General features: G+C 38.0%; 1 protein-coding gene across 3 annotated transcripts in view; it reads right to left on the reverse strand.

Annotated features, from left to right (window-relative positions):
• MAP3K4 (mitogen-activated protein kinase kinase kinase 4) overlaps positions 1-24,296 on the reverse strand; it is a 64,765-nt gene that overhangs the window by 13,123 nt on the left and 27,346 nt on the right. For 2 of the 3 annotated variants that reach the window (XM_088532987.1, XM_088532989.1), the window contains exons 4-18: positions 23,929-24,171; positions 23,216-23,362; positions 21,042-21,199; positions 19,801-19,917; positions 19,250-19,349; positions 19,078-19,161; positions 16,090-16,356; positions 14,048-14,197; positions 13,226-13,387; positions 12,227-12,360; positions 10,763-10,841; positions 8,230-8,308; positions 5,882-5,978; positions 1,569-1,669; positions 405-485 (exon numbers count right to left, since the gene is read on the reverse strand). In XM_088532987.1, coding sequence (XP_088389113.1) covers positions 405-485; positions 1,569-1,669; positions 5,882-5,978; positions 8,230-8,308; positions 10,763-10,841; positions 12,227-12,360; positions 13,226-13,387; positions 14,048-14,197; positions 16,090-16,356; positions 19,078-19,161; positions 19,250-19,349; positions 19,801-19,917; positions 21,042-21,199; positions 23,216-23,362; positions 23,929-24,171 — 1,999 coding nt within the window. The remainder of the gene's footprint in view (positions 1-404; positions 486-1,568; positions 1,670-5,881; positions 5,979-8,229; positions 8,309-10,762; positions 10,842-12,226; positions 12,361-13,225; positions 13,388-14,047; positions 14,198-16,089; positions 16,357-19,077; positions 19,162-19,249; positions 19,350-19,800; positions 19,918-21,041; positions 21,200-23,215; positions 23,363-23,928; positions 24,172-24,296) is intronic. The other variant, XM_088532988.1, reaches the window with a different exon arrangement.

The following is a 24,296-nucleotide window of genomic DNA, read 5'->3' on the forward strand; positions in this document are numbered from 1 at the left end:
ACTTCCTGCTGTCAGAATTCATTCTCAATCGCGAGATGCAAGGCTGAAGGACAGCAAACTTCCACAATTCCTACAGTGGTAACTACTTTTGTAACAGTAGGACTAGCCTGCTGACATCTTGCAGTAACTGGAAAGATGCTACTTTTACATGATCTACATAACCCCTTCCCAAAGTCTACACCCTGTGATTCTGCCAGTAGTCTCTTTACCCAAATATCAGGAGTTTTTGTTTTGTTTTGTTTTGTTTCCTTTGTTTTTCCTTTCCTTCCTTTTTGTTTCCTGTGTATTTTCACAAAGCTGTGAAAATCTTTTCACAGTCACACACTTATCATTAAGATTCCTTTTTTTAACATAGTCCTAGTTTAAGAAACATTAAATTTAATGACTCCTGTACTCCTTCCTACCTTTGGTCTGGTTGATTAAGGTTCTGAGCTCCCAACTCCGCCGGGATGATCCACTCGAATCTCCTTTTGGATATGACGGTTCTAGAGAAACAGTACTGTGAGCACAGAAGTAGCTGGTTCTCATATTACTTTTAAGGATTATGCCACCAGATTTGTCAGAAGCTGAGATTTTTACATATTGGAATAAATACACTTCTCAGCTATAAGAGGCAACTACATGGCACTGAATAGCTCTTGAATTCTAAGACAGTTTATTATCTTTAAAGACAAAACAGAAGTGGTATTCTGAAAGGTGACTTAATTCTCCTTTCTCCCAGAGGGAGACACTTCAGTTCAGGACACTCAGACTCAAGTATGGGTTACAAGTCTGTAGGAGAGCAAGCTTCTGAAGTTCTTTAGAAAAAGATTCCTGCTATTCCAGTTTTCTAGACAGATGCATAAAAAGGGAATAAGCACTTCAGTGTTCCTTCTTAACAGCAAGCCCTTAGGATATATTTTAAGACATCTGTTTTTTAAAGATCTGTTTCAGATGTTTCATTTAGAATGTAATACTACTTTTAATTTGCATAGAACACACTATCTTAATAATCAATGCTTCAAGGCATTTATTGTAATAAATATTACATATATGGGGACTGGATAAACCTGCAGGAGAAGCAGTGACCAGGAGATCAAGTCACTCATCCTGTCCTTTCCTTCTGGATTCAATTAACAGCATTACAAATCTGTAATGTAATTACTGCAGTGGCAGCTAAAAAAGAGGATAGAAAACTTTCTTTTCCTGAAGGATCCAAATCATACCTTGTTAACAGAACAAGGAAGAACAAATTTACTACCTAATGGGATAGATAATTCAGCAGCCATGTTATCCATTGTGAATACTATAACTTAGCAAGACACCAAGAAAAACCTCCAGGTTTTCAGGAGCATTTCAGAACATTCAGAAACAATGCAGAAGGCAAGAAAGCAACGGGTATGTCTGCAGGTAGAACAATTTAATCTGAAAACATAAGCCTAAAAGTTAAAAAACTACCAGTGAAGAGTCTTGTTTGAATGGAAGGTGCTAAAATTTTCGAAAGGGTAAGGACTGGTAACAGAGAGAAACACACTAATCACGTAAATTACCTACAGAGTCAGGTAACAATCTATTATTGAGACAATCACCTTCCCGCTCCTCAGTTGGGCTGGAGTGACGACTAAGGGACCTGAACTGCAACTCGGCTGCAATTGAAGCCAGTCGATCATTTTCAGGGACACTGGAACCCCTGCTAAAAAGAATCATTTTACTAATTAACTTAGCATTGCACTAATAATTATTAATGACAATATAATTACAGTTTCAAACAGAAAGAATCTCTGAAGCTTAAGACATGAATCATGAAACACAGGGGTGGGGAAGACAAACTGAAAGCCTCTTACAAAAAGCCTTAATTTGGAAAAAAAATAGTGTGTAATATTACTTTCATCAGCATCACTAGTTATGAAGAGATCTAAGCTTTTAAAGCATTCACTATTTGAAATTGCTACCTACTTAAAACGGAATTCATATTGCTGATTTTGAAAGCAGAGTAATAAAGAGAGCTGCTGCACAACCCAGCTTGTGACAGGTTGGACAGGCAATCATAAGTGATTAGGCTGTATTTTATCCAGTAACAATTTAAAAAAGTAATACACACACAAACATGCGTGCGTGCACACACACACACAACTTCCTGGAAAGAGAAGCCCAAACCCCAGAGGCTTCATTCCCACATAAACGTTTGCAATATGGTGTTTCTCTATTGCACTCGCTAGCACTACCATTTAGATCTTTAAAGCTGAGAAGAGCTGGAAATTATAAACAGTGAAAAATCAGCAGGACTCTTCAGGATGTTCAGTTCTAACAGCAAGAAGGCTGACGTTATTCTGAGCAGGGGAAGAGAAAATTCTGGAGAAAATGTGCAAGAAACTTAAGAGCAAGAAAAGCTAAAATACCTTTGCAAAACAGGTGCCTTTAGAAAGAGGTGGCAGCTGTGCAAGGGAGCTTCAGTATCATAACTTTGAATGTCTGTGCCTAAAATCGATTCGTTTTTGATTGCCTGTGTCCATAACAATTGTGTGCTATTAGTTAAAGAGATAGAGTGAGAGAGAAGTTTTTCACTATTTCTGCTCCTGCCCTGGGTAAATATCAAATGGTCAATAATAACTCAACTAGCTCAGAAAGCCAACATTTTTATATTATTGGTATAGGTAAAAAGTAGATTTACAAAGGTATTCTAAAAGTGCACTATAAACAACTGAAGATGCTTGGATTTTTACTATTAGTTATATTAGACATCTATTTGCCTATTTATTTATTTAAAGAATAACTTGGAAAGTTCTGTGGAGGCATTTTTGAACCAAGTACTGTCTAGCACGACTGAACTACCAGGTTGCTATATTCAACCTTTATAGACCTGTGTTGTTGGTATCCTATCATAAATGTCTGATAAGTTTTTGGAAAGTGTAAAAAGTTTGCTTCTGTGGAGCAGCTAAACACTGTGCTTCTTGCATATAAAAGCAAAACAGAAAAAAAACCAAACATTTCCTTGACCATTTTTCATTTCCATTTTTCATCCTGAGCATGAATAAATGAAACCTGTAACCAGGACTGCAACTTGGTAAAGTTTGGAACTTTTTGACTGCATTAATTGTTTGCTCTAAGTGCATTATGCTGCCCCTGCTGTAATACTTTGTCCCTCATCCCTCGCCTCCCCCGAAAGAACAACCTCCAAAATCCCCCAGGTCCAATTTAATGATGTTATTCTTAAGATACTTCCTAGATAATGCAGGAAATCAAAAAAAAATACTAAAAATATCTATGGCTGTGCATATAAAAATACACAGGAAACTACAGTTCTCGTGAGAGAGGAGAGAGCTTAATATTTTTTTTTGAAAAACAGATCTAGGCAGCAAGACTAAAACATTGCAATCACTCCCAACTGTCAGATGAGCATCCATGAAAATAACGTGCATTGGCTGCGATTGAGTAGAACTGCTGTTTCTCTCTTTTCCAATAGCTATCCTTTAGAACTAGAAGAAACTATCAGAAATTCAACCCTCTCATTTTGACCAAACTTCCGTAACAGAGACATACAGAAACAATTCACGTATGCCAAAGATAAAAATGTGACAGTTGCAACCCACAAACCCTACCAATACTAAAACATGGCCTCCTAACCCTCCACTGAAAAATAACCTATGAAAAAGATAACCCTTGTCTCTAAGTGGGCTACATATTCTAGCAGAAATCTGCTTTTTATTGTGCGTAAGAACAACAAAAAGGATAATAATCAATGTACAAGTTCTGTGTTTGGCTCTTGTAGATGCTAATTATTCAGTACCCTGCCACTGTATGAAGCTGCCAGAATCTCTCAGGGAGAGTCTCTAGAATGTAATTAACTTGAAAAGGACTCTTCATGTGCACAGCACTGTAGCCTACTGCCTATTCTGTCTTCTTCAAAAGAAAGCTTAAAATAGAAACAACAATATACACAAAAAAGAAAAAGTTCAATTAAAAAAAATGCAGGACATTTTTAACAAACAAGGAGCCTAGACTGTCAACTTGTGTGTCTACAGGCTATGATAGGGGGTAAGTCTCATCCCACCACAAAGTAAACAGTCTTGAAGGATAAGAAAGTAGCAGGAAGGATCTCATATATTAAATAGATAAAATTTTATAAATAAATAAAAATTTGCTATCTACTCCCCTCAACATCAAAAGAGATGTTTGTGCTGTGCATTTTGTACCCTATCTATAAAATGTGATAGTTTGATGACTAACAATTGAATATTATTTATTAAAATAAAAATAATTCACAATAATCAAGTCATGCCCAAGTTCACTTTGGTCACTACCAGCCTGCTGCCCCTTCATTCTTTTTTCTTTTTTTCCTCTCCTCTTTCCAGCAGCGTGATACAGTCATATGAGATGTCTTCACTCATAGGAACCTCTTTTGTATAACTTTTGCATAGCTTTTGGTACACTGTAGTAGAAATAGAGATCCAAAAGCTATTATGGCACTGTGCAACTCCCAGGATTTTGAGAGTCAGAAGTGCAGAAGAAAGAATAAACTTAGGAAAATTGTGAGACTTGTAATTTGTCAGTATTAATTCATGTTAATTTTATGGACACGCTTAGTGAGTGAGTTTGTAACCTACTGACCAAAACTTCAGAACCACATGCTAAAGTTTCAATTTGTCTGGACATTTTAAATGAGCGTGGTCTTAGCGCCGCCTTCCACAACGTAAGATTTTGCCCAAGCCCGACAGGAACGGAGGAGCTGGCGGAATGCACGATGGGACGGACACACACACTGCAAACGACCTGCAGGAATGCAAGCACGTGGCAGCAGCAGGATGGGTGACGGGAGCAGGACGAGCCCTGTGCGCCGTGGCGCGGAGCTACCTGGTCTCGTTTGCGCTGCCGGAGGGTTTGGCGGGGGCCGAGTCGCCGCCGGCGGGCGCGGGGCGGCTGCCAGCAGCGCTGCAGGGGACGCTCCGCGCGTCGCAGGGGACGCTCCGCGCGCTGCGGCGACAACAACAGCAAACAGCAGGGCTCAAGCAGTCCATCAGTAAGGCCATTAATTAATAAGGGGAGGGAGCTGAATGTTTAGTGTAAGAATGAGACTGTGGAACGCGCATAGGGAGGCCTGATTTTAACGGCTTTTCCAATACAACAAAACTGTCCAGTGAAATAATTTGGGGGCCTCAGAAGTTTCAGGAACTGTTCATGAGTTAATAATAATAATAATAATAATCTTTAAAATAACTCCCTCCCCCAAAACTTCAGGGTAATTAAGCAACTACCAAAATTGTCAGTGCATATTCTGACCCTGTGCTGCTCTTCCTGAAAAACGAGCTCATTTGCTCCGTTTGTGTTTTACACAGATGCAGAGCAAAATCGATTTTGAAATTTTAAAAATATATTTTTTACATTAATTCTCATTCAACTCTTTTTTAAGGGAAGCAAACCATCTAATGTTTTTTAGTTCACAGCTGACTGTTAATGATGCAGAAATGCCAGTGTATTTCAGAATGCTGCATTTTTATGTCTTATCTAAGGTAAATTACAAAAAGCACCACCATGGGCAAGTACACAGACATTCAAAGTGGGGAGGAAATAAAGGCTTGTTAAGGAGCAGTTATTTTCACCGAATTAAAGTTTGTTATATTGCAACAATGTTTTCAGCAAAAACAAAGGGAAGAGGAATGATTTCAAAGTTGGAAAGCATGCACCAATAAAAAAAAATACAAAAGTAAGTAAAGAAGATTTGTGATGGAAAGAAACTGTTTTATCCTTGAAAGGACTCTATAAGAATCACTAGATCACCAACACGCCATCCCCTCCACCAGCTGATTTGCCTACAAAGGGAAGCAGCGTCCTACTGCTTTGTCTTCAGGATTGCTGAAAGAAGTTAAAACCATGGTTGATAATTCTGGACTAACTCTATAAATACCTGAAACCTTCAGGAGTGGGGATGATAAGATGAGGATTTGGAGGATCACTATGGCATCGAGGTACCTTTACAGGACGGGGACTGTTTCGATGAATAGCTTAAAAAAATAAAAATAAAAATAAAAATAAATCACATTTATTCAGATGCCAGAAAAAAATGTTTAGGACCATTTCAAAATACAAGTTTGAGATTGAACAAAATTAAAACAAACTATTTTCCAGAGTTAACAATAAATAGACACATAATTTCTTATTCATCAAAAAAGTTCCTAATTATTCCCACTTTAAAAAACACATTATCATCTGTACTATTACATCATGTAACTCATTCATTTATAATAAATAAAATTGTCAAGAGAATGAAAAACTTGCAATAATATGTATATTTACTTCAATAAAACTGCACACTCATTATTTCAAATTCACAGATAAAGGACAATTTGTTATCATAGGGAAAATTAATATTAATGAACCATTTAAGACTTAACATATAAACACTATTATGTTCCCCCTGCATCCAAGTTAGTCTCCCCAGACAACAACGGGAAGCACGATAAGCTGGAAAATAACTCGTAAGGCTTTTCTACCCGTCCTCATGCTCCTCCGATAGGCCATGGGCGACTTGTCTGCCTCAAAGCAAGGGCACAGGGGGGTACCCAGGTAAGTCACCATTCTCTTTATGCCAAGCTCACGCACTGCACACAGAAGCAGTCAGCAGGGCCATCCCCTTTCCTCAGCACCTCCTTAATCAGTCTGAACGAGACGGTGGCAGCCAGGACCCAAGGCAGCTGGTTGCCCACAGAGGGAGGGGCCATAAGCTGCACTTCTGGAAGCGAGCTGGGTTTGCACCATGCTTGCAGTACCTGGGAAAGCAGGAGATGCCAGGGCCAGCTGCTGGTCCTGTTACAGCTCCCCATCTGCTGCATCTGTGCTAACAGATGGCAGGGTCTAATCTACTCACCTGGACATGAGCTGCTGCTCAAAGGAAAGATAAAAAACAAAACAAAGAACTGCCCCGTTCCCTTCCACCCAAAAAACCCAAACCAAAACAAACAAACAAAAAAGCCCCCCACACACATAGCTGGACCCTGAGCCTAGCCAAGTACTTACATGCAGCTAGATCCTCAGCTTTGGGAAAACGAGAAAAGACCCCATAGTTTAAAATCTATCAACAGGGTATGCAAATGGCACTAGGAAATTTTATTTTGATTATTTATTTATTAACAGATTCTGACATCAGGAGGAGGTATCAGCACTACCTGCAGTCAGGAGGCAGTTTTTACTTAGGCTTATTTCAAGCATATTATATAGTTTCAGCCTGCTGTTCAAATCTGTGCCATCTGTCCATGCCATCCCCACCTGTGCCTGAGCCAAAAACTAACGAGCAATTTAGCTGGTGTGATCAGCTGCCTTTGTAATGGCATTTGTAAGAGCTTCTGTATTTGCAGATTATTGAACTAGTGATTTATCTAAAAAGAGCCTTCCTCTGAACAGCAGAGCCAAAAGTGAATGTACAGCTTTTATATCATGATACAGAGTTTGACTGAAATTTACTTTAGACAGTTTTCCTTGTAATAGGACTGGCCTGCGTTTCATCAGGGAAGGCTTCACAGCTATAAGAGTCTTGTCAAAATTATACTAAAACTGAAAAAGATAGAAAAAATTCCATAAATATTCTTGGTCAAGTCAAATTACCTTCCCTTCATTTCTTTTACCATCAAGCCTACACTGAAAGGGCATGTCAAGAGGGAAAAAAAATCAGGAGGAAAATATGGCACTTTGAATTTTAAAGCAGTCAGTGCTGAGAAAGAGGAAGCACAGCTGAGGAAACATCCTTTTCTCAAGATAAACAACTAAATATGTTCATTTCACCCTAGTGCCCAAGATATTTCACAGTAAGACAAACTATATGGTATTAGAGAACAATTTCCCACAGCTCCAAGCCAGCTCCAAGCCATTGGGTCCAATTCCTCTGTATCTTAATTATTATGTAAAACCTGTCAGCACTGTGACCATCTGGAGTGCCACAAGGAAATGCTGGGAGAAGCACTGACTGTCGTCTTAAAGTTAAAAACACTTCTTTACCCATCTTTAAAAACACAATCCTTTCTCAGAAGACCTGTGAGACTCCACAGGGATTTGAGAGAAAAAAGCGTATCTAACACTTTCAAATTTCTCAGGTAAAACCACCACCTATTTATACTTTCACAGAGGCTTCATATCAACAATCATGAAAAGCTTGAAAAATATCTTTATTGCTCTTTTTAGTGTTTTAAATGACTTTACAACCAAAAATCTGCAACAATAGCTGCAAAGCTCCAGAAGAAATATCAGTAACTTCTGCCTTACCAAGGTACAAACCTGTAACAGGACTATGAGGTTTTCCAATAACATGGCCAATGCATTCATTCATTAGAGCTTGTAAACTCTAGAAAAGACAAACAAGAATAGCTGTGATACTTCATGCCTCAAAACAGCTCATCAACATACGAAAGAGGGCACAATAATAAAATAATACTGCTTAAAAATGTGATCATTCAAAAACAGTCCCCTGCAATCTATAGCGAGCTTTGGAATTTATGTCTGATTTTGCTTTTGGTGTTTTTTTTTTTTTTTTTTTTTTTTTTTTTTTTTAAACTAAAGACTTGCCCAAGTATCCAAGAGCTCTGAGCAATTATACAATATAAAAACCTTAAAATTGAACAATAACATATTATAAAAAACACTTAATACCATGACGTTAGTGAAAGCTAAAGAAAATAAATCCATTCTCAATAAAATTAAAAATCATGCTTACTGGCAACAATCAAAAAGCTGTAGCCACCTTTCTGCCTGCCCTCAAAGTAAACAGGTGAGAGTATAATGACCTGTTTCACATGTCAAAAATCTGTAAAATAACAATATAGAGCATTGTATCTTAAAAGAAAAGAGTTTTTCCTACTTATCCAAGAATTTACTAAAGCTTACAGGAAAGGATGTCTAATAGTTAAGTCATTGAAGCAGGCCTAAAGCAATCAAAACTGGATTACTAGGTGTACTTTTTACACTGGGACATGGACAATTTATTAAATCTTGCTCTCATTCAATTTACTCATTGAAACATGAGAGATAAAATGTATGCTCACAGTAACAAATTAAAGTTTTTATGTTCTTAGGTCAGAGGCTATGAAGGCCACTTTTATACACCCACCATTCAACCCAGCTCAAACTTCTCCCAGAAGTTCAACACCTTAAAGAATGAGAATGTGAAGCTAGACTAAGTGAAAAGCAGTATTTAAAACAGTGGTTTAGTCTGTGACTGAAATAGCTAATCACAGGACACGCTGGATGCTTTAGCACTTCACATCTAGACTGACGTCTTTCCATGACATCAGGCATTGGTTAAATAGAAGACTGGGATGATCACTGGCTTTTCTAGGGCAAATACTACAACGTGTATTATACGTGTCAAATTAAATCATCATTGTGGCTTCAAATGATGCTCTCCAAAACTGCAGCCCAGCCTAAGAAAGGAGAAGTTCAGAAATTCAGTTATGGCTTTGGCTCCTCCTCTTTCTGTCGGATTTGTGCTAGGTCTTGCTTTATTCAAGCTTAAATAACCCTGGCTCTGAATTCTTCTGCTTGTTACATGTGAAGCCTCTGTCATGAACATGCACCACTGGAAGAAGTGTCATGGCATCTCTGGTAACTGTTATTATGGAAAGAATCTCAGACTCGTGTACCATTGCTTGCTAGTGTGCCCTCAAGGTCATAAAAAGGTATCAATCCAATCGAAGGACAAAGTTCACAGAATCCCAGAATGGTTGAGATTGGAAGGGATCTCTAGAGATCACCTAGTCCAACCCCCTTGCTCCAGCAGGGACACCCAGAGCACGGAGCACAGGGTGGCATCCAGGCGGGTTTGAGGATCTCCAGAGAAGGAGACTCCACAGCCTCTCTGGGCAGCCTGTTCCAGGGCTCTGTCACCCTCACAGGAAAGAAGTTCTTCCTCACATGGAGATGGAACTTCCTGTGTTTCAGCTTGCACCCATTACCCCTTGCCCTGTCACCGGCCACCATGGAGAAGAGCCTGGCCCCATCCTCCCTGCAATCACCCCTCAGGTACTTGAACATGTTGATCAAATCTCCTCTCTTTCTTCTCTTCTCCAGACTAAACAGGCCCAGCTCGCTTAGTCTTTCCTCATATGACAAATGCTCCAGTCTCTTAATCATCTTCGTGGCTCTCCGCTGGACCCTCTCTAGAAGCTCCAGTTTATAACTCCAAAGGCCACACAAGTTTTTTTTCACCTTCTTTTTCTCCTTGGAAGTTTCCCCCTCAACACTCAAGAGACCTTCAAAAAGATCATATCCCTACAGGACATCTGTATTACTCTTTGAAATACGAGCTGCTTCAGGAACTTTGCCAAAGTAAGTAAGTAAGTACAAGCTGAGAGGCTACTTCTGAAAGTAAAATGTTTAGATCAACAACCCTTTCACAGCAACACATAAATGGGATAAAAAGATAACTTACTTGAGTGCTCTTGATGGAAATATAAGTAGTGAAAAGACTAAACTGTATAGTTTTAGTATTAAGCAATATTAATGTGTTATTTCGTAGTGCATCTTTAACTGTGCTTTCAGTTCAGAAGTAATGCCGTAGCAATTTACTGTCATTAAATATCAATTCTGTTGTGCGTCCTGAGATAGCAAAATTAAACATTTTGCACAAATTATCCTTGAAACAAGTTTCTGTTCACAGCTCTTTAAAATCATATCATGTTTCCTTAAATATCTGTGGTGACACGAGAAGGAAAGAGATAACTAAGGAAAGAAAACATCAAAACTGCAAAGTCTAACATTGCATTTTAATGACACCTTCAGTTCAGAATAACTTATTCCTTACCAAGAAGTCATCTTCTGGGAGAGCTGAAATAAACGCTGGCTCAATGGCTTGAAGAAAATCAAAACCTTGAGTTGCCCACCTATCTCAAAGAACAACAAAAGAGAGAAAAAGAATTGTTCTCTGGCTAAAACCATTATCAGATTTTCAATAATATGCAACAACAGTAAATGACGGCTATTTAGTTTTCTCTAGAAAATATGAAAAAAGATCTTTAAGAAAATGGATTAATATATAAAAAGTAATCATAAATTTAACTTATTTTATATTTCCATTCACATTCAGATAAAGCCTGATTTTAGCCAGGACACTCCCAAAGAAACTGAACAGACCATGCTACATATCTTAATCTGCCTAAGTCTGAGGTAGGTGCTGCCTGTAGGAATATCATTTCAATCAATATGACAGAGCAACAAGCCAAGCCAGCATCCCCTCTTTTGAAATAAGATCAAAAGATAAATTACAATTTCATGAGGATCTGATCACTACAATTACTAGGCATCAATGGTTTTAGAACCTAGACTGGTCCAGTAAAACCATTAAGGACCCAGCAGGGAAGTTTCGTAACACTGACTCTATGTGAATAAACTAAGAGACCACTAGGCACAAGAGCAGTGTCAACAGACTGAGCAAGCTTGCATTTGGGGGCTTAGGCTGTAGTTGTACCTACAAATTTAGTTACAGTTTCATCCCAGTCAAAGAAGAAAGTCTTGACGCTCAAACCCCTCCATATACTCTGCAATTCCATTATGGATGGGGAAAAAAAGTTCTTTGAGTTAAAGCTGGAAAAGGAGCCATTTGCAAGCAGAAGAAAGTACTTCACACTACAACAAAAACCATCCTCAAAGACATCCTGGCTCAAAACAAAGTTGTCCTGATGCCACCCTGCATTCTGTGCAATCGCAGAGATATATTATTTATACATAATCATACAATAGAAGAATTTGCTCCAGAGCAGAAATACTTTTCCTCACCTATGGATCACACTTTCAGGAGGCACCAATAGAAAGGATGTGTACAGAAAGACCAAACAATTATACCTGCACATCTGCATCTGACATGAAACTATGTCAACGTCTGTGTAAACATTGCTCTGTAAAATACCCAAAGAATGACTGTTGCTTATTCAGCAATATTTATTGGCACCTGATCAAACAGTATTTTTGAATTGTTTGGGTCCAATGATCTGCCCTTTTTCCTCTCATTTGCTGTCAGCTAATGTGTTGGAGGCAAGATGCTGGACAAAATCTTTTGCTTCTGCTTACCCAGCAGTCAGGGTTTAGTTTTGCATTTAGTTTTATGCATTCACTATCCAAGCCACCTCCAAAACTCCGCACTCAGAAGCCTCAATAACTCAAATGAATTTGTTCAAAACAAGTAAGCATTGTTTTAATGTGAAAACGTTTAAACTGGGGTGGTATTTAGAAGTAATATAAACTCCTGTGACATTAACAAGTTAGCTGTTACCTGGGTCGAGTGCCTCGGCCACTCTCACATTTTGTTAGCACGTAATTCATCCACTTTCTGGCAAAGCTGATATACTTATCTCCAATTTTCTGCCTGAATTCTCCAGACATCAGGCGAACAACTTCCTTATGGTACTGTAGGGAATTAAAAATTACCCTTTATGTATTAATAATAAAATCAAAAATATGATTTGCAACATCCACTGGAGTATTTGCAAGGCAATAAAAGACTAGAATGCATTACAGTCGCATACTATTTTTAAACAATTTTATGCAAGCAGTTAACATAATCATTTAAAAATCATCTAAAAGGACATGATATTGCATTTTTGTGTGTATATGAGCGTATACCAGTGTTTAACAGCATACATAGCTTTTAAGAAACAACCTACATAAATGCTCAGCTCTGTAACAACAGATTGGACCTCCAAGTAGTGTTTAGTTTTAGTTAATTGCACTTGATTGAGGGGTGAGAAGTGGGGTATGTATGTACACTGATGATTAAAACATTGCCTAAACAAAATATTTCCTGGTTATCACTCTAGGAAGGCATTCGAAAGCTACATTCACAGCACAGAAGAACTGTATACTTAATTTGAACCTTTCTTTCAAAGTTTAACAAGTATTTTGCTACTCTAGGCTGGAAAAAAAAAAGTGAGAAAACAAGTTGCATGGATGACACTCAATATCAAAGAACATCTATGATTTCACCTAAAATGCTGCCCAGTAGCAGAGCCTACGAGACTGTGCTTAAATTCAGACTGTAATTAGCAATGCCAAGCATATTCAAGAATTTGCTAAATTCAATAGATGTTCTCCAATAATTTTCAATATGAGACTCCTGTAGCAACAAGTATTTTGATAATGTTCTTACAAAACTCTTCATTTTCCCTACAATTATAGCTTATTTGCCCCAATACAAAGATGAGAACTTTATCAGCTTTATCACATCAAAGTTGTGGAAAAATAGATCATTTCATTGTTAACTCTGTTTCCTTACCTCAAACCCAAAATTATAGCCCTGAATCATGGCTTCCCGGTAGTATTGCTGCAAAGTGGCAGATTCAGATTCATCAACTTCAGCCTCAAACTCGGATGTGAACATGCGATCAACTCTGTCGATGGCACTGCTGATCTTATTGCATAGCTGTAATGCATCACTCTGAGCAAGCACACAAAGGGACGGGGGATCACGTTATTACTATTAACATTCTACGGTTGAGGAGGTAAGGCAACCATGAATATGACAACTGTATCATTCCACGTGGAAAGGTGCTTTAATATCATTACAATTAGTTCAGTCTTGGAAAAACACTTATCTGGCACTTGCACCAAGTTCTAAACAAGTCTTATAACTATCTCAAGCACTATAATTCAGCTTGCTTGAATTATAGCAACAAACGAATTTTCACATCACAAACCTACCCATTTTCGTTCTCCCCAAATTTGGGAGGGGAAAGAGGGACAAGGAGGGAATTTTCTTTCCTTTTCAACCGTGGATTTTGACTGAATCTCTTTTTATGAAATCAAACTCTTTCAAATCCATACTCCTTTGATACAAAGACACAGTTCTTCTGTTTGTATTAACATTTCTACTGTGCTATGGACTTGTTTTCCACTTAGCCAGAACAAATGTGATTATAACCAATATTGCTCAAAAATATATTCACAGATCACTTGCAAAAAAGAGAATGAAAGCTGTACTAGAACTACAGTCCACAGAGGTGGCATAAATTGCAATTGCAGAACACTTCATTAGCACTGCAATCATGATTTTACTTATAAGCGGGCACTGACTGAAACCACCTGGAAGACTGATTACCTTTAGCTGTTGCAGAGCTTTGGCAATAACGGGTTGGCTGGAAGTCTGTTCGTGGTGCAAAGATATGAGCCCTTCAATAGACTGTTGGAAAGCTTTTCTCTGACTCACCAGATGAGCAGACTGAATGACTACGAGGAGGAGGTTATCAACCTAGGAAGAGGAGATACCACTAGTTCTTATCAAGAAAACTCTCAACAAAAAGACTTGGGCCCTGTCAGCAAATCCCAACTGGTTACTTCTTGAATTCTAAAATCTTGGACGTTCTAAATTCTAAATCTCCAATATTCATGAGAACATTTAATCACATAGAAAACCTCGAACTGGCAAATAAGCTTGACAGACTTTTGCCCAAAAGATGAACAGTTATTAAAGTAAATGTCACCTAGCAGGTTTTCAAGGGAAATATAATGTTACCCATTCCCTGAAAGATGATCATCTTTTTGAAGCTTGGTAAAAAAATTAGTTACACACACACACAGGTAATATCTGAGAGCAAAAGCTACATTGTCTCAAAGTAGGTGCAGGTAACAAGTGTCATAAATAAGCAGGTTCTACCCCGGTAACATAATACATTCAAGGGCAAAATGTTATTGCTGAACAGGGAAAACATAGATTTTACTACACAGTGTTTTTTCAAATTTTGAAAATTTTTAAAATGCAAAAGTGTTTTGAACACCGTAACTCTCATATTGCAGAGCTCTATAAAAATAGAGAGTAACAGATGGTGTTGCCTTTGCTGTGGCACTATGATTCAGATACCAAGCTCCATCAATTTCAAACTGCAAAAAATGCAGATGTAACAAGTTACTGCAAAGAAGGGCCACTTCATCCACATTTTCAGTATCACCTCATAACGATATTTGCACATTATGTTTTTAATTTGATGATATACTTCTATTTTAAAAATGATTTGAAAATTAAAAACAAATTTTTTAGTTTGTCATAAAATACATTATTAATTAAAAGTTCTTTCTTGGAGATGAAGCACAAGAAGCACACACAGTTTTCCTGAGGAACTGTTTACTTCCTTAAATTTTAATTTAAACATGATTTTAAAAAGACATTTAAACAACATTACACATACCCATACGGCATGTTCCATGTACATTAATAGAACCCAGATGGAATGCCATTTTTCAAACCAAATTCTGTCTTTTGCCATTTTCACTTTCTGAAGGAAATGATAACTTTGATAAAAGCCCAATCAAATTCTAACAGTCTAATCAAGGGCTAGTTATCTGCTGCTCTGCTGGGCCGATAGGCAAAGATGAAGCAACGTGCTTGCACCTCACCCACACAGTGACCTGCACAGAAGTGAGTTCTGTGACTGCCTGAAATCATGAGAGCCGTCGCAGAACGTTAGAGGCCGGGCACAGTGACTTAGAAAGTAACTCTGCTCGTGGAAAACAGAGCCCATTTATGGTAGGGACCCAAGAAACTACAGGGCATACCAAAGGAAAGATTCACTTCGCTTAACATAAGAGTATGAGAGCATAAGAGTATGAGGGGCAGAGAGCAGCAGCTGGCTCAGTTACTGCAGTGTAGCCGAACAACTGGCAGGGAATCTGGGTTGGCTTGGGATAAGGAAAGTGTGACGGGAAAGATTTCTTTCTGCGGAGCTGCTGAACATGCAGGAGCTTCCCCTAAAATTGAACTTTAAATGTCACAATCATCCAGACAGACTGGAGACTAGTTTTGTCCTCGACGAGCATAAAGTACTTAACAGTCGTTTGTTCTGGCTCCTTATTAAAATGTAAAGCTTTTAAGTCTCCCCTATGCTTCTGATGCTGAGCATCAAGCTAACATTTCTGATATCTCTTTGTTACAGAAATCCTGAAAAATGCGCATTACAAGAACAATCCTTTTAAGGAATGCTAAAATGCCATGGATGTACTAACACAACCAAGAATTACCACTATGCTTGTATTCAACTTTGAATTACCTTTAAAAGGAAAGATACCTCAGTTTCATTACTGTGGTTAATCTGGAAGGACAAGCATTCACAGGAAGCGTGGAGATCACACAAAAAGGGAAAAACCCACCTGCATGCTTCGCAGCGTATCAGCAGTTTCTACCTGGGGCACTACTTTGACTGGCTGGCCCTCCCACGCGCTCCAACTGTCCTCCAGTTCGTGGTCTTTGTCACTGTGTTTGGTCATCAGTAAATAGGCCTCATAGGCAACCTCATCGGAATCCTTTGAGCAATCCTTTCCTGCAGCTGCATTTAGGAGCTGTAAAATGACAGATTTTTCCCCTGCAATATTACTTGGGACAAATACTTGTAAGTTCTCAAGTCCAGGAATTTGCACCTGTAGGAAAAAAAATAATATAAAGGAAAAGTGAATTTCAGATTCTTCTAAAGACACACAAAATGCATATATGTTATCTCCTACAAACAAAAGAAAGAATTCCCATGTTAAGTAGCTGTGTTTGTATATAAATATATATATAGTGTGTGCATATATTCACATATATAAAAATATTTATAAAAAGTAGACTGATCAAGAGTGTTAAGACTTTAAACTGAGAAACACCAATTTTTACACCTGAATCGCTAAAATACACATAATTGGTCATGGAAAATTCATGTGGTATTTCAAAATATGCACACAGTATTTAACAAAAACATATTAAAAAAAGTTATTTTTCATTATTAGTGTAAGAGAGGTTAATTGTAAAGTCCAGTGAGAGCTTTTTCTTTAGTAATACACTGTTCAAAGATGTTTTGTGTTGCATCTGCTATAGTGAAACCAAGCTAGGAACCGGGAGCAGACTGAAAACAGTAAAGCAGATGACACATGATTTATAAGGAGGTATCTACTGACTAACAGTGAAACTCAACACTCTTCTTTTTCTAAATCAACATAATACTGACCGTACCAGTTCTTGAAATGGGGGGGCTGCTCCCCCACCTCACAATTGCAATGATAATGCCATTACAAAAAGTAACATTAGCTACTGCTCGTATCTGTTTCTGAAGTTATACCTCTGGTCACTAACACACAAGAAGTCTAGTACTTCCTATTCAGAAGCTTCAGAACTGACTTTGTCCATTCTGTTTCCTCTATTTTCATCTTGATTCTGCCAGAATGTGGGACATTTATATTCAAAATTTCTGTGTTTTATTCTTTTTCTAAACCCTTTTGGCCCACCAGCTTAGCCTGCATTCCTCTGGATGAAGACAACTCTGTTCAAATCCTTGTGCCTCCTCTATACTGCTCTCACTGCAAAGCTGTTACTACAAACAGCTCTATAAACACAGCTGCTCTGGCTGGAGAATGACAAGACATTAACAGAAATAATGACACATCTTTGGACATTTATAATAAGGTTTCATGGTTGAAAACAGAGGAAAACTCAACATACTGACATGATTCAACTGTTTAAAGTGCAGCCCAACATTTCCCAGGTTTTTCTGCTTGTGCTGCCTCCGTTCCTGGGCCCTTCTCCCCCCTTGAAATGTACAGCTCTGGCTCCAGCTAGCCGGGGTGCAGCTGAGTGTCAGCGACCGGTGCCCCCAAGCCACCTTGTGCCCTCACTTGCCACCAGAATGACCAGCCTCCCATTCAGAGACATACCTCTCCAATGCCACTTTGTTAGGCACACCTGGATAATACTAAGCTGGGAGAAAACGCTCCACTCAGCATTTTTACTAACTGTATCTCACCTTTAAATCCATTGTTATCTACAGCTCAAAAAAAAAAAAAGGGTTGTTGCTGAAATCTAAAATTAATTAGTATCTGATTGAAAATTCTATCAAAAATCTAAACTCCTGATGTCATGCTAGAGGGCTAACACGTGAAGCATTAAGTGCCAAAATACAGGTTGCCCTGAGAGGTGGAAAACAGAAGAGAGGTAATGCACAAAAAGGGGATAAAGTTTTAGATGTGCCAACAGATTACACATTATCCATGGACACACACATTTTCAAACTAAAGCATCATTTTTCCTTCAATATGTGCATGAGAACAGCCGAGCTGTTCTTTACAAAAAGGTCTACAAAGTCCCATACTGTATCTCAGACTGGCAATGAGTAGATGCCTAGGGGGCAAAAAAAACCCCAAATTTATATAAAAATATTAACATAAACTGAAGATTTCCTCGACTACTCACTGTCTGAAACAATTCACAGACTAGGGCCTTTCCAAGCCAGTTGTTTTATGTAGATACTTAACAGCCTACTTGTTTTTCTCTTCTATGAACTTGCACAGCTTCCCCTTGAACCACTGTCAACTTTTAGCAACTGAATATATAAATCTAACAGGAGTTAGCTCATACAGAAGCTAGCTATTTATTCCCCAGTTGGGAATTACACATTTCAAATGTATGCAGGGACAAAAAGCAACAGATGCAAACAAATCTATCCTGCTGAAGAAACTGACACATTTCACTGCAAATTGCAATAAGGACTTATCAACCTAGGAACAGCTAAAGAATAAAGCCGAGCATCAAAAAGTAAGAATTTATAAGTCCTGGACACTAGCGCTTTTTTGTTGCCTAATTTAATCTATTTTTGCTGTGTGTGAAACTGCTGTTCAACAACAGAATTCCAGAACGAAATACATCTCCCTGCTCAGATAAAAACACCTTACCCTGCATTTCCTTAGCACTCTCATGCAAGCAAGCTAGAGCAGAGCTCTAGTATAACATTATTGCTTTAAAAAAGAAAATAAAAGCAAGTCTACAGTCTGAGATCATCTACTTAAATGTTGTTCATTTACTGAAGCACTTGTGCGCCTCAAATGCGTTTACGTTCATAATATTCCCTGCTAAGTGCTACTCTTCATACCTCACACATGAGAAATTGCTACCGACACCAAAAGGCTTTTCCTAACCGACAAGGAATCCGTGCGTATGCAACATCTTGGACCTTGATTTCCCAAGACATAGGCCAGCACTGGCAGTCACATAAACAACATAGGTGTGAAGAAAAAAAAAAAAAAAAAAGAATTGCATTAAGCAATGACATTTAAAATGTTGAGATATATGTGCCCCGTGAAAAAAAATACATGCCTTGAAACTGAATTTACCTTCACATACTCTTTCGTTTTCAGAGCATTCAGGAAATCTCGCACAGGGGCTGACAACACAAACTCTGCTGCTATTTCAAGATCCTGTTCATAAAAACATGAACATCAGTAAATTAGATTTATTGATTATTCTGATCCAATTTAATTAGATTAGTTTCTACTGTTAACTTACCTTCCTCAGCATTTTAGCAAAACCAAGAGCTTTGGATGCCCTTTCTCTAGCTTCATGAAAGAGTTCTTTTAGTGCTCGGCTGGTTTCTATGACAGACCTCCTAAAACATTGACAAGAATGAAGTGACCATGTTTCAGTAAATTGTATTTTTTTAAAGCTTTTATAGTTTTTAAAGATAGTTTTTATAGATTTTAAAATACAGTTTTTTAAAAGATTAAAAAAAAACAGCGCATAGAAAAGAAATATATGCAGGCAACTAACAAGTCAATTTAACTTATACTTTGTATTTATAAATATAACTTATGCAGTTACATTTAACTTATATGTTTTTGATACAGGTATGAAAACTCAATTTAAAGAGCTATGCATACACAACCTCTCCTACTCCCAACTAAGAAGTTTAGCAGGCTTCAAATGCACATATAGAAATATCATCAAGACAATCAATAGAGTCTTTATGCAAGCTTCATTCTCAGATTTAAAATACTGTATGTTCCTGTCAGGGGTACTAAAATAAATAAATAAAATTGCAAATCTGAAAGGCTTAATACCTGATTTCATCTGATGCAGTACTATCATCAGCACTGGCCCAGAATTCATCACAACTCTCTTGTAGCCCGGAGTCTAAAAATATTCCTGTAGATTTCAGCAACATGCCTGCAATATCACTGAAACAACAGAAATGGGAGAGAGCTGTTCAGTGCTACTCAGGGAGCACAGACTTCTTCCTACTCTGCCCCGCACAAGAGAGCCCTGGGACTGGGAAGTCCATCTGCAGAAGAAGCCCCAAGCAGGATCTTGGGGACCCTCTGTCCCTAGCAGGACCAGGGACTTTCCATCAAAGCAGCCATTTCTGTTACAGCTGCATTGAGAGCAGCTGCACTCGTTGGTAGCAGAAGTACGTAGCATAATTTCTACCTCTCTAGGAATCGTCCCAAGAGCAGAACTCTCTCTCACATATGGCGAGCAGAGCAGCAAAGCCTCGCATTAAGCAGAGGAGGTACCTGCTCTGACATCTAAGTTGGCACATCTAAGGCAATATTTTGTACAAACCAACGAAGAACTAGAAAACTGAACAACTTCATTCTATTTGAAGGAAATAAAAACAATTTTTTTGGTCCAGTGCATTTATTCAAGTTTCTGAATAGATGCTGTAACCAGAGTATTTTGGGGGAGGAAGACTAGCAAGCCTTCATTTTACTACCCAATTAGAAAATACCTGAATAAAATTATACATAATACATGCAGAAGCAAATAGTCCAGAAAGCTTTTATGGGAACTCAGAAAACAGATATTCCCACTAAGATAAATGATTATTGTGACCATGTAATGAAACACAACAATGTGGCAGTTTACTGAGGTGACTGGCTTTTGACCAATCTGCTTGATGAATTGCTTTCTGGGTGTTTCTTATACTGAAAGCTAAAGTTTTAGATATGATAATTTTAAAGTTTGTCATAAAAGATAAATTATCCTATTCTAAATAAAATAAACATACACTTCTGAGAAAATGGGTTGCAATGGTGCATGTTTTAAATTTAGGCAACACTCGGGGTATATTTAAACTGAAATGATTGCACCCATATCATCAAGTTTTTAACTAAAGCATTCTAGACATAATACAGTCCCACAGAGTCTACTGTTTGTTTATTAGGGCCTCAAGAAGCCCAATCTGGGAATCCTGAACAAAAGTACTTGAAAGAACAGAATTTCTGAAATAATTGGTGTTAATCTGACTTGCATAAATACCCAGTATAAACCAATATCAGCAGAGTAGTTTTATAAACCCTACCAGAATAGTTTTCCAGCTTGAGCTTCACCTCCTCTGATATAAGGAGTTATTTCTTTGGTGAAATTCCATTCTTCTTCTAAGAGATTTTTCAAACTATGAGATGCTTGAGGTAACTGCTGTAGCATTTGGATCCAGCTTCGCATATAATCAAAGTAAACCTGCACAAGGAGCAAAACACTTTGAATAAAAACTATTACGCAATCTGTAGCTAAATGCAACCTGTAGCTAAATAAACAAAGCTCTCTTAGTATTATAAAAATGGTAGAAAGTATTTAAATGTTTTTGGTTTGCAGAACCAAGTCAGACTGAAAATGACCCCCATGATTCCATACAAAAGGTGCAATAGAGAGATGAGGAAACAGGAAGTGCTGTCTTGTGCACTACACACTCTCCACAAGAGTTCTCTAAAAATACTGACAGCATTGCCACTCCATAGGTGTGGTATCATCACCGTCCTGGTGGTGAGATCTCTAATCTTTACAGATGAATTTAAAAAAAAAAGTTTAAAAACTTCTATTAACCAGATTACTCCGGGAAGCTTCAGCTGAACATATTCTCCTTGAAATGGATAAGCAGATACCTCTCAGATTCTGCAGTTTTCCTTTATTGCAAGTCTTTTCTCTCTCTCCTTTACTTGTTTATGTTTAAATCAACACAAAATGCAAATCAAGCACAATTCTTCTTCAAGAACTTGCCCCCAAGGGCCATACCAAATGCAAATAACTAGTAGCAATTTTGCCATGTTTTACTTAGATAATCCATAACACTAACGCGTCACCCTTGTTAGGAGTAAAAAGTGTTGCTCCTTGGTTTCAAGTATTTTCAAATACAGTGTAATAATGCCAAGACAAGGAAAACCTTAAAACTGTACTCTAGGTTAGGTAAGGGCTGTGTTCTGGCTGTGCCAGGTTGCACATCTATTCCTAGTTTTATTTAATTTTGCTTCTCTTTCTCAGGAACGTTCCTAGTTTCCCTGCCTACTACAGAGGCCTCAAAGACAAAAAGCAAGTCTGACACCTCTCCCTCCCACATCACAGATACAATCTTAATTTTCTGAATTTCCTCCAACTTCTCCCATGCCTATTTTCAATCCAGATGGTCTCTGCAGCCTCTCGGTCTGCCATTCCAGGCTTCTATGACAATCCTGACTTTTTGTTCAGTCTTTCTTCTCTGTGTCTGGTGCTACCGTAACTTGGGACTCTGAGTAGGCCCCCACTGCTGTTCTTCACAGCTTGATAAACTTATTCCCATTTAAAGTTATCCTGTCATCACCCTTTATGCGACCTGCAAAAAATACAAGAGTTCAAGCTCTTGCATCAAAGCACAAAAACACCAGACCTATCTAATGAAACAGGTACAAGAACCTCCAAATGGGCCAGACCAGCTATTTTTCTTTGATCTAATCAGGTCATTTCTGCCTGAAATTCCTAGAAATTTCAGATGCAGGCCGATATATAGTATATGGAATTACGTGAAACAGTGCATTTTTACCATCATAGGAAAATCTTGTACCAAGCAAAGCCAGGTATCCTCACTGGATACCCCCTGATGGTAGCACCAGCTCTGCTTAGGGAACACCACCAACCAGGTGTTGAGCCTTGAGTACTTTGTCTGACTAACGAGGACGAAACCCAAGCAACTCAGGAGATAGAAATGATTCGGTCTCATCAGAGGAATATGATCTTAAACTAAAACCACAAAAAACAATTAAACATCTACTAGAGGCCAACAGCTTGTCTTTAAAATATCTCTTAGGGTTTAGCTTATTGCAATAGCAAATGTTTACTAAAAACAAGGCATCATTCCTGAATTAATGCAATATCAAAGTATTAAAACATGATATTAATCAAAAATAGTATTTCATTTTTTAATAACAGGTTAAACTATTTAAATATGTACAATTTACAGTTCTACTCATGAATTGTTTTATAAAATACAGACAATTTACAAGTATATTGGACCGCAATACAGTAAAAAAGAATCAATATTGTCTTTATAGGCTAACATGTTGCTTGTTTAAAATGGCAAAGACCTTACAGACATTAAAAAAATAAAATGAAGGAAATATGGCACAATGAAAAATATTCTCAAGAGCTATGTCTGACAGGGGCAATAGATAGTCAGAATAATAAACTTATCGGAACTCCGTACATGTTGGCTATTTTGAAGCTTACCATTAACATTTTATGCAGGTCCTCTTCAAAAGAATCAATGTTGCAGTCAATCTTTTGCAAGTCATCTAACACCTCACGTAACATAAACTGATAATATTGCTTCATTAACAGGCCACCCTTCAGGACCTCTTTACACTCTCTTACTAGCTGCAAGAGAAAAACCCCCAAACTGCAATCAGTAAAGACATTACTCTTACATTGTCTCTGAGATTTGAAAGTTTAATTTGTCTAAATATGTCAAGTCACTATCTAAATTCTACAGCTTTTAGAGATGAACACAGTCACTCCAGGAAAGAACTGCACTAGTTTTCAAGGGTTATTTAATTGCCATCGTGCTATTTGCCACATAATTGTAAACAGAGATGGAGGCAGATGTTTCAGATTTTGTCTTCTACACAGGGCCCCAGCAAGCCACTTACTGGATAGTTTAAAAGCTTTAAATTGGGCAAGATTGGGCAATGATGGCCTCAATCATCAGTGCACTTGACAGCAGCTTGAAGATTTATGAGAAGTATTTTACTATGGGAATGTCAGTTGTTGACTTTGTAAAAAAAAAAAAACAAATCTCCATATGAAATACATGACTCTCTAAATTATTTTTAAAATTACATACTGCCATTTCTGAGGCAAATTCGCTTTAAACAGATCACTCTACCAAATCAAAAAGACAAAGTAATTTCAAACAATACAAACAAAGAACAGTAGAGGCAAACCTGCTTAATGCTCAATAGAGAGGGTTCCCCGGCAGGTCTCTGTTCCAACCTTAGCTTGAGACATTCATGGATAACGTTGAGTAGGACTCGGCAAAGGACCAAGAAGGCAGGTTCGAAAGAGGGCAAGTCCATCGATTTCAGCTCCTCCCATGATACAGTGCTGCATTTTTTCTCACAGGAAGGCGGGGAATTTAATAACTGCACATAATCTGAACACAACATGGGATCTGGAAATTCTGAAAACTGCAACAAGAAATACGAATCGTAAAGGGAATCCTTAACTTCAAGATTCAGGGCTTAAGTAGCATGCACAAAAGATTATCTTTAAAAGAAACAGGCTTTTTTTCAGCCTTTTGACTTAAAAGCTT

The sequence above is a fragment of the Tinamus guttatus genome, unplaced genomic scaffold (genome assembly GCF_059628265.1).
Source record: "Tinamus guttatus ecotype Peru unplaced genomic scaffold, ASM5962826v1 Tinamus_guttatus_pri_ptg000473l, whole genome shotgun sequence".
In the NCBI taxonomy this organism is placed as follows: Eukaryota; Metazoa; Chordata; class Aves; order Tinamiformes; family Tinamidae; genus Tinamus; species Tinamus guttatus.